This window comes from Anomaloglossus baeobatrachus, chromosome 6, assembly GCF_048569485.1.
Source record: "Anomaloglossus baeobatrachus isolate aAnoBae1 chromosome 6, aAnoBae1.hap1, whole genome shotgun sequence".
Classification (NCBI taxonomy): Eukaryota; Metazoa; Chordata; class Amphibia; order Anura; family Aromobatidae; genus Anomaloglossus; species Anomaloglossus baeobatrachus.
The window spans coordinates 377,284,773-377,294,772 of NC_134358.1; the positions used below are offsets into that span (position 1 = coordinate 377,284,773).

The 10,000-nt window shown below is 42.5% G+C and overlaps 1 protein-coding gene across 4 annotated transcripts in view; it reads right to left on the reverse strand.

Annotated features, from left to right (window-relative positions):
- The window catches only part of GRB10 (growth factor receptor bound protein 10), a 148,746-nt gene that overhangs the window by 17,811 nt on the left and 120,935 nt on the right, over positions 1-10,000 (reverse strand). For all 4 annotated transcript variants that reach the window (XM_075315044.1, XM_075315043.1, XM_075315042.1 and 1 more), the window contains 2 exons: positions 6,256-6,366; positions 2,719-2,817 (listed from right to left, as the gene is read on the reverse strand). In XM_075315044.1, coding sequence (XP_075171159.1) covers positions 2,719-2,817; positions 6,256-6,366 — 210 coding nt within the window. The remainder of the gene's footprint in view (positions 1-2,718; positions 2,818-6,255; positions 6,367-10,000) is intronic.

Below are 10,000 nucleotides of genomic sequence, written 5' to 3' on the forward strand. Positions count from 1 at the left end.
GTTGTAGCGCTCACCTCTTCTTCTCCTCTTAATAAGCTGTTTTCAAGATATCCCAAACAAATCGAAAAGGGGATTCATCTGAGAAAATGACTTTACCCCAGTCCTCAGCAGTCCACTCCCTGTACCTTTTGCAGAATATCAGTCGGTCCCTGATGTTTTTTCTGGAGAGAAGTGGCTTCTTTGCTGCCCTCCTTGAAACCAGGCCTTGCTCAAGCAGTCTCCGCCTCACAGTGCGTGCAGAACACTCACACCAGCCTGCTGCCATTGCTGAGCTAGCTCGGCACTGCTGGACGTCCGATCCCGCAGCTGAAACAGTTTTAAGATACGGTCCTGGCGTTTGCTGGTCCTTCTTGGGCGCCCTGGAGCCTTTTTGGCAACAATGGAAGCTCTCTCCTTGAAGTTCTTGATGATGCGATAGATTGTTGACTGAGGTGCAATCTTTGTAGCTGCGATACTCTTCCCTGTTAGGCCATTTTTGTGCAGAGCAATGATGGCTGCACGTGTTTCTTTAGAGATAACCATGGTTAACTGAAGAGAAACAATGATACCAAGCACCAGCCTCCTTTTAAAGTGTCCAGTGGTGTCATTCTTACTTAATCATGACTGATTGATACCCAGCCCTGTCCTCATCAACACCCACACCTGTGTTAATGGAACAATCACTAAAACAATGTTAGCTGCTCCTTTTAAAGGCAGGAATGCAATGATGTTGAAATGTTTTTTGGGGGTTGAAGTAAGACTCACGGCTGTACCAAAGGAGACTCATTCTTTCCACCAGTCTTTCACACTGCTTTTGGGTGACCTTAGGCCACTCCTGGTATAAAAATGTAAGCAGTTCTTTGTTTGATGGCTTGTGACTATCCATCTTCCTCTTGATTACATTCTAGAGGCTTTCAAAAGGGTTCAGGTCTGGGGATTGGGCTGCCCATGACAGGGTTTTGATGTGTTGGTCCTTCATCCACACATTGATTGACTTAGCTGTGTGGCATGGCGCATTGTCCTACTGGAAAAATCAGTCCTCAGAGTTGGGGGAACATTGCCATGTGCAGAAAGAAGCAAATATTTTTCCAGGATAACCTTGTATGCAGCTTTATTCATATGTTCTTTGCAAAGTTTAATCTGCCCAATTCCAGCCTTGCTGAAGTATCCCCAAATCATCACCAATCCTCCACCAAATTTCACAGTGGGTCAAAGACACTGTGGCTTGTACGCCTCTCCAGGTCTCAGTCTAACCATCAGACAGCCAGGTGTTGGGCAAAGCTGATAATTAAAACTCCGAGAAGATTACCTTACGCTAGAAATTGGGCAGATTAAACTTTGAGAAGGACGTATGTATCAAACCGCAAACAAGGTTATTCAGGAAAAAGTGTTGCTTCCTTCGGCTCAGGCAATGTTCCCCAACTCTGAGGACTGTTTTTTCCAGCAAGACAATGCGCCATGCCACACAGCTAGGTCAATCAATATGTGGATGAAGGACCACCACATCAAAACCCTGTCATGGCCAGCCCAATCTCCAGACCTGAACCTCATTGAAAACCTCTGGAATGTAATCAAGAAGGAATATGGATAGTAACAATCCATCTAACAAAGAAGAACTGCTTAAATTTTTGCGCCAGCAGTGGCATAAGGTCACCCAAAAGCAGTGTTCTGATAGACTGGTTGAAAAGACATGAACGCTGTGATTAAAAATCCTTGTTATTCCACAAAATATTGATTTCTGAACTCTTCCTGAGTTTGTTAGTCTACTAGGCATTGCTCCCACCTGGCCAGAATCCTACTCCACACTGATTAGGGACAATACCCCGAAACAGCTGTATGTGGATGGACCTTGTCTGGCCTTGGTATTTCCCTTGTCATATCTTTAAACTTGTCAAAGAGTTGGATATTGACTAAAAGGGCCACTTAATATGGTGGTTATGGTTTGTCTCCTAAAAAGAGCCACTCCTTGGCTAGGTCCTTCCCGGAGGGATATCTGGCTAGTTTCTGTGTCGAGACTCCTAACAGAGGCTCCACAGACTTTTTTGATTTGCATATTTCCCAGGGGGCAATGCACCTAGGATTTCACGGTGTTGAGCGCCCTCGTTGGCTGCTGACAGTGTTTTCTCTGGCTGGTCTCCCCGAGATCAGTGGTTGCTTTGTCTTGTTGAGTTAAAAGATTAGTATTGTTATTTCGAAACGATTATGAACTTGTTTTCTTTGCATTGAGGTCTGGAAGCAATACATTTTTTTATTTTGACCATTTCTCATTTTCAGAAAATACAAAATTTATTGCATGGAAATTCAGAGCCGTTGTCAGCAGTTTATAGAATAAAAAAAATTTACATTTTACCGAAAAATACCTATAAAGATAAAAATCAGAAAAACTGACAATTTCACAGTGCTTTCTTAATTTTTGCCAGAGATGGATGGATGTGTAGAGATAGAGATAGATCTAGACACACTTTTTTTTTTTTGCCGCATCATAAAGAAAAAAAACATTTTGCAGAATTGCAATGATTTTTGCCCTTATTTCACAGATTGATTTTGCCAACTGAAGAGTTGGAAAAATATTCTTAGCACAATAAATGCAATAAAAACACTTTAAAATTGGCTGAAATGCGTTCTGCCTACACAGTCTGCATAGTAATGACCAAGCGCTCCTATGAACAGACATTTACAATAATTGTGAGGTATAAATGGTGCTGTAGTCTTTTGAATATATTTATACTAGGACGATACCTTTAAGAGTCTGAAAGCAGTCATCCAACAAGTTCGAGTTTGTTCATCTTCTGCACAAAGAAATCTTAGCTCTTTAATATCAGTCAGGACTCTGTTGGGCTACAGATAAGGAAAATTAGGAAGGCTTAGCTTCTAAAGTCTGTATTATATATCCACAAGCATACAGGTACTTTATGTACAAAGCTCATTACATTTCAGTAAACAAGTTCTGAATATGTTGTGTCTCTATTAAATTACTTTATGCTTAACTCCCATCATTACTCTGATAATGGCTTTACATTACATTTTAACTCCATCACTAGTCAAACAAGAATATTTAACCTCTCTAAGCTGAAGAGTGATGCCAAGGTAAAAAGGATTACTGCAGGCCAATTCCTAGGTACGCCATAGATCCTCATGCATTATTCCCAGCCTAGCGCTTTCCCATGTGCTTGATCGGCAGCAGAGCTCAGTCATGACCATGGGGCACTGCTAGGCCGGGAATAATGCAATGCTTTGTACACTTGCAATTCTTAACAAAAGCATTCATCAAAGTTTAATTTTCTTAGATAAAATTCCTCACATTGGTTAAACTTACTGCAGACCACCCAACTTTTGAAGAACAGAAAGAGGGACAAAGTATGCGGCATGCGCCGCAGCAAATTTTGACCACGCTCCTAGCCACACCCATTTGGCAGTAAGGGTCATTCAGCAGATGCCCTGGATTGTTCAATCATAGTCCAATCAGCCAGAATTTTCTTATATTTATACATACGTCACCATATGACATGTTACTAAGGCTCCTTTCACACTACGTTTTGCCTTACGTTCACAGGTCCCATCGGGGCATCAGTCCGAACCGCCCCTTCCCACATGGCAAAGCGTATTTCCGAGAGGGTCAGTGACTTAATGGAGCACACTACATTAGCATGTGCTCTGTTTTGTACCATTTTTGCACATATACGAAGTCGACATATGTGTTTTCTGCAGACGGACACCCGAACGTAATGTGCAAAAATGGTACAAAACAGAGCACACGCTAACGTAGTGTGCTCCATTACAGTCAATGGTCCTGTCAGTGGTTCGGACGGATTCCCCGACGGGACCTGTGAACGTAAGGCAAAACACAGTGTGAAGGAGCCTTATTTGTGCCTATAAGGTAGTGTTCACACATTGCATACATTGGTTTTTTTTTCTGCCGCTGTCTGCACTAAACTACACAATCCATTTTGCTGCATTTTTCCTGCCTCTTCTCCATTTAATGCATTTTTGGTTCAGATGTGAATCTGCGTTTCTAAGTGTTTTTATAGTACAGAGAAGCTTTTTCCTGCGTTGTTTTTTTTTAGCTCCACATAGAAACCTGTAGAGAGAAAAAAAAAAAAAAAGCACCAAAACCGCAGTTCAGCGATATCTTTTCATGGAATCACATCCATTTTGCTTGGACAATTAAACACAGTAGAATATATGTGCAAAAAAACAGCAGAAAAAAAATGCAACATTTACACTACATGTGAACATGGGCTAATTGTCCAAGCAAAGTGGATGAGACGTCATTAATTCTCCGCCCCTGGTGTGTCTAAGGCTGGAGTCACCCTAGCGTATGGCATCCAATGCAAGAGCATCAGATGCGATATGCTAATGACCCCCAACTCAGGCTCTGCTGCGAGCGTGAGCAGAGTGTCATGCAACTGTGGCCTGATTTTGCAATTAGGTCACAGCTGTGAAGCGGAGGATGGATGCTGCGGAGGAGATTATCAGCCTGTGCGTATATTGCATTGCACTGGGATAACAACTGAGCGCAGTCCGATGTTTCTCACACCCATTCACCTGAATGGGTTGGAGTGATACAGCTCTCAAAAAAAAAAAAGAAAAAAAAAAAAAAAAAAAAAAATCGCAGCGTGTTGCGACTTTTTCCGCATCCAGAATCTGGATGTGAGAAAAGCTGACTAACTGCTCTCCATCATTGACTAAAATTGGTCAAAGTGCAATGCGAGATTCCGAGTCCGTTTTTCACGCTCGTGTGAGCATGCCCTAAAGACCCCGCTGAACTGTGTGATTTTAGTGTGTGTGTGTGTGTGTGTGTGTGTGTGTGTGTGGGGGGGGGGGGTGTTCTCTGTGTAAGAGTCAGGATTCACATCTGCAGCAAACTTGTATCAAATAAGGGGACAATGCATAGAAAATACCGCAGATATGCAATAATCAGAGAAGAATGCTTTTGCGCTTATGGTGCGGACACCTACAGAAAAAAACCGCAGCATTTACGCTATGTGTGAACACTGCCTCAACAATACATTTTTTATGGGTTTTAATAAAGAAAAAAAAAAAAAAAATAGCGCAATTTATTTTTAACACAATTTACCGATCCCCCATCAATAATCTGATCGCTGTGTTGTTCGGGTCGTTCAGATTACAAGGAGATCAAATATGTCCATGTTATTTGCTGATTTGTGATTTTATTATTTTATAAAAAAAATAAAAATTACATTCTATTTTTTTTAGAACTTTTAGTAATTTTATTAGAAGAAAAAAAAAAAAACCCTCTTTTCCTCTCCCTGTTGAATACAGGACATAGAGATGCTGCTCTGTACAATGGAGCTCTATGTCCTGAGTAATCTGCTGTGTAATCGGAGGCTGCATTGTAGGTTCACCCATATAAAATACCCCCTCTGACCTCAATCCTAGTGGCTCAACAGCTGGAAAAGCTAGGAGGGCTGCTGGACACATGGTTGAAAGTTGCTGGTTTGAATCCAAGGTGGTGAAAATAAAGAACAATTTTTATATGTATATTTGTATTTTTTTTCCTTATTTCTTTATAGTAGTTTTATTGGAACAAATGAATCTGACTCTTTCCTTCACCTACAAAGAGATGCAGTATTCATCCATCTACCTACCCATCTACCTATCATGTATATCCATCATGTATATCTATCATCTATTTATCCCTCTATCATGTATCCATCCATCTTTGTAACTGAATAATCTACTTTTGGTTTCTCTACTGCAATACATAGGTTAAGATTACCAAAATCTGCCTATGTTTTTCAATAGAGGCAGTAGCTCACTGGTAGAGTTGCCTATGGACAATGAGTTCACGAGTTCGAGTCTTGGCCGTCTCGGTAACCCAGAGCAGATGAGATTTTCATTTATTCACTGCACTGAGGGGAGGAGTTGGGACAACACCTGTTAGCTGCGGGACTCAGTCCTCAAATTGGGACAGTCTCGCAGAATTCGGGACGGTTGGGAGGTATGCTTTACTGTAATCTTTCAATCTAGCTGTTTACATATCTATAAATCTGTCTATAAATATCCTCTGCAAAACAAAACATGAAAAGAACAAATCGCTTGCAGTCCTATTTTTTCGAATCCAAAAAGAGGAAACCCGAGGAATCGATATTTTAGATCCTAATGGAACTGTGAAACAACCGCCATAGATCCTCTATATCCTGATGTCGTGAAGCCATAGTTAGAGCCCAAGAGATAGAACTTTATTCATTTTACTATTTTGTACTGGAAACACACTTTTGATCACAGAATATTAGGCAGGCTTGGTATCATTACCTTGACACAAAATCCAAAGTCAGTTGGTGAATTATACAGCTTCTTACAAGATACCAATGAATAAATATTGCTATCTTCTAAATCCGATATCCCTTGTAAGTGCCTGGGTTCCTGTATAAAGTAAAAAGATGCATTTAAGTCTAAAATTAAAAGAATTCCAAGGCCAGCTTAGGAAGAATCAGATGGGCATATATTTGTAAACATAATTCCATTTCAAGATGTAGACCCAAAAATAGAAGGCTAACGAGATCAGTAGGAATCTATGTTCTGATGATCATAAGTACAAGCATTGATCAGCCTTGGGGTGAACTCCATGTGCTTGTCCATTTACAATATGGTGATAATGCAGAAGAAATGTCCAATAAAGGCTGTACCATCACTTGCTCCACAGTGCCTGTGCTGTTTCTTGGTGGTGCATGTGCACATATAGGTGTACACATGCGTGTTAATCACTGAACAGCAACTATAAATTATAGTGCTTAACAATCAGGCAAATACAAGAAATCCAGTGCCATCTCGGAAGGGAGCCAAAATTACTAGTTACAAAGAAAAAACACATACATATATAACACATACTATACTATGACTACAGCACATCATATTATACTATCACAGGTTATCCTGTATATTACATCTGGTGCCTGTAGTCACAGTATCCTGGTGGACACAGATCGAAAAAGGCCCCTGTGTAAGAAGAATATATGAGCACGTTGCAGCACAAGAGAGCATGAAAATGCAAAATTGTACCTGCTTAGAGGGTAAAAATGGGTTCCCATTACCTTTTTTGCCCCTGTGCGGCTGTGAAGGTTACATCAATGGTATGTCCGCCCCTGTTACAGTACTCCAAATCACATTCTCCTGTATACAGGATGTATTATACTATATACACTGAGGCAGTGACAGGGGTAATATTTGAAGACCGCTATGTGTCCCCCAGAATGTGTCTGGAAACCCTCTGAGTTTGCTATAGCTATTACTGGGAGTATAGCACAAAGGGTAACAGGGAGACCGATCCCTCCTCCCAGTCCAGGTTTTGTAGCAATCCTCATGTTCGGCATTTTCATTTAAAATCATGCAGAGCACAGCAGGGTGTGTCTCAGTTGAGAGCCAGGCTTGGTGAAGCTAACACATGCGGTGTGAGCTGGGCTGGCTCTGTGTGGAGTGAACACAGGCCAAGAGTGTCAGCCTAGGAGAACCTTAGACAGATCCCTGCGGTTATCGGGGTCCTAAGGTAACAAGACTTTTTGATGCAAAGAATTTGTCTACATGCACCGGCTATGATCCGGAAGAGACTTTGACTGTGGGAAATTGGATCTATTTATGCTGCAACAATAAATAGACTGTTGGTGTGAACACGCTGCTGCCTCACTGCCTCACGTTTTTGCCCAAACAACGCTGCTACCGCACAACACAAAGACATCAGATATTAGGGTATGTGCGCACGCTGCGTTCTGTCAAGTGCAGAAAAAAACGCACCCTCTGGCAGACTGGACAACTGTAAACACTGCGTTTGTAAAAACAAATGCATCCAAAACGCATGCGTTTTTTGACAGTGCGGTCCCACGGCAATTCAGCCCTGCTACATGCCCGCTAACAGCGGACACAGACAGTCACGCGATAAGAATGAACTTCACCCGACTTCATTGTCATCCCGCGGCTCTGTGTGTTGCGTCCTGAATAGCAGTCACCTGTGAAGGACTCACCGGTGACCGCAAATCCCCTGAGTGACTGAAGTGAGCAGCGCGATCAGCAGTGCAGTCACTCAGGTTACCCCCACAGCTGGAGTCCTCCACTTTAGAGCGGTGGCCCCGGGTAACCTGAGTGACGTCATCACTGATCACGCAGCTCACTTCAGTTGCTGCATTGAGTTGACAGCGGGAGGCGGTGTTCTACACCAGCTCCTGTCAGCTTCATGTAGCTGAGCTGAAAGAGTCGGGGGACCTCGTATGGATTAAGCCGGACCTGGAGGGCTGTTTGGGGATTTTAATAAAGTGGTGAAAGAGGGTGTTTTTTTTTTTCGTCTTTTATTCCAAATAAAGGATTTTTTGGATGTGTGTGTTTATTTTGTTTGGAGACGCCTGCTATGATTAACCTGGAACTTAGTGGCAGATGTGAGCTGCCATTAAGTTCTTAGTACCCCGATTGCCACTGCACCAGGGCAATTCGGGATGAGCCGGGTAGAGTGCGAAGACTGTCGCATCTAATGGATCCAGCAATTCCAGGCGGCTGATGGAGCTATTTCTACGCTGGGGTGCTCCCCATAACGTGGAGCTCCCCAACCTGAGAATACCAGCCTTCAGCCATGTGACTTTAATCTTGGCTGGTATCAAAAGTGTGGGGGGGGGGGGGTTGACGCACGCCTTTTTGTAATTATTTTACTGCACGATCTAGACCCGCCCACCGGCGGCTGTGATCCGTTTCAGTGAGGCAGCTGCCACTCAGCGTGGGGGCATGTCTGACTGCAACCAATCATAGGCACCGGTGGGCGGGGGAAGCAGGGAATACGAGATGGAATAATGAGCGGCCGGCATTTTCAAAAGAGGAAAAGCCACTGGAGCAGTGTGACCGCTACGCAGCGTCGCATTGGTGATCGGTCAGTGATCGGTGAGTATGAAAGAGAGAGACACCGACCGACGGACAGAGAGCCAGACAGGGTGACCAACTGAGAGAAAGACCGACAGACAGACAGAGAGAGAGATTGACCGACAGAAAGACCTGAGTTTTGTTTGTTAAAAAAGCATGCATAACGCAACAAAATTGCTGTCCAAGTGCATTTTGGTTGCATTTTGACCCACAATTAATTTCAATGGGTGGAGAACTACAACACAAAAGTAGTGAAATGCTGCTTTTTTTCTGCAACGATTTTTGCCATACAAAACGCTGCGTTTTGGATGCCAAAACGATGCGTTTTGGATGCCAAAACGCATGCAATTTGGCACTGAAATGCTGAAGTTGGAAACGCAGCATTAATGCGGGAAAAACGCACCGGGCGCACACAGCCTTAAACAGAGGAAAACATGAACTGGTAATATATTCTTTACATATAGTATAATATATAACACTCAGCCTGTGAGTACAGACATCAGATGGGATATATAGGATAATATGTGATGGTATATGGTATATTACACCAGTCACATATCCTGTATATAACATCTGATGTCTGTACCTAGTATACCACATAGAACATGGGATCACAGCTGAAAGTTTCCCTGCCTGCTTAAAACCAGAAGCTAGGATCCCATGCTGTTTTGTCTATTTTACATCCTTCCGTGCCCAGGAGATATGGTATGATCAGACTGGCCCTGTACGGTCAGACACAGCCGTTACACAGTACATAGCAGGGACACATACGATTGTCTCAGCACAACAACATTTTATTAATTTGTTCATGGGAAAACCTGTTTAACGTTCTGTAAACCAACCAGGTCTACTACTTTGGTTTAGGATGCATAACATAGGCAATACTATGACAGAAGCTGCCAGTCTTTTCCATTTTATAAAGGGAGCATCAGATCCACCTTTTTGTAGTATGATAAAAAATGTTATGTTTTGCGAGCATCAAACATGCAACATTTTAAAGTGTTCAGCTGAGCGTTTTTCCACAATGTACATCATATGACTCCCATCCCTTATGTAATGCAGATTGCACGAGTCATTGCATTGCATTGCATGGAAGTTTTTTATATTGCAGGTACCATTTAATTTACACTTCAGAAACGTCTTGTACTTTTAACAAACTATA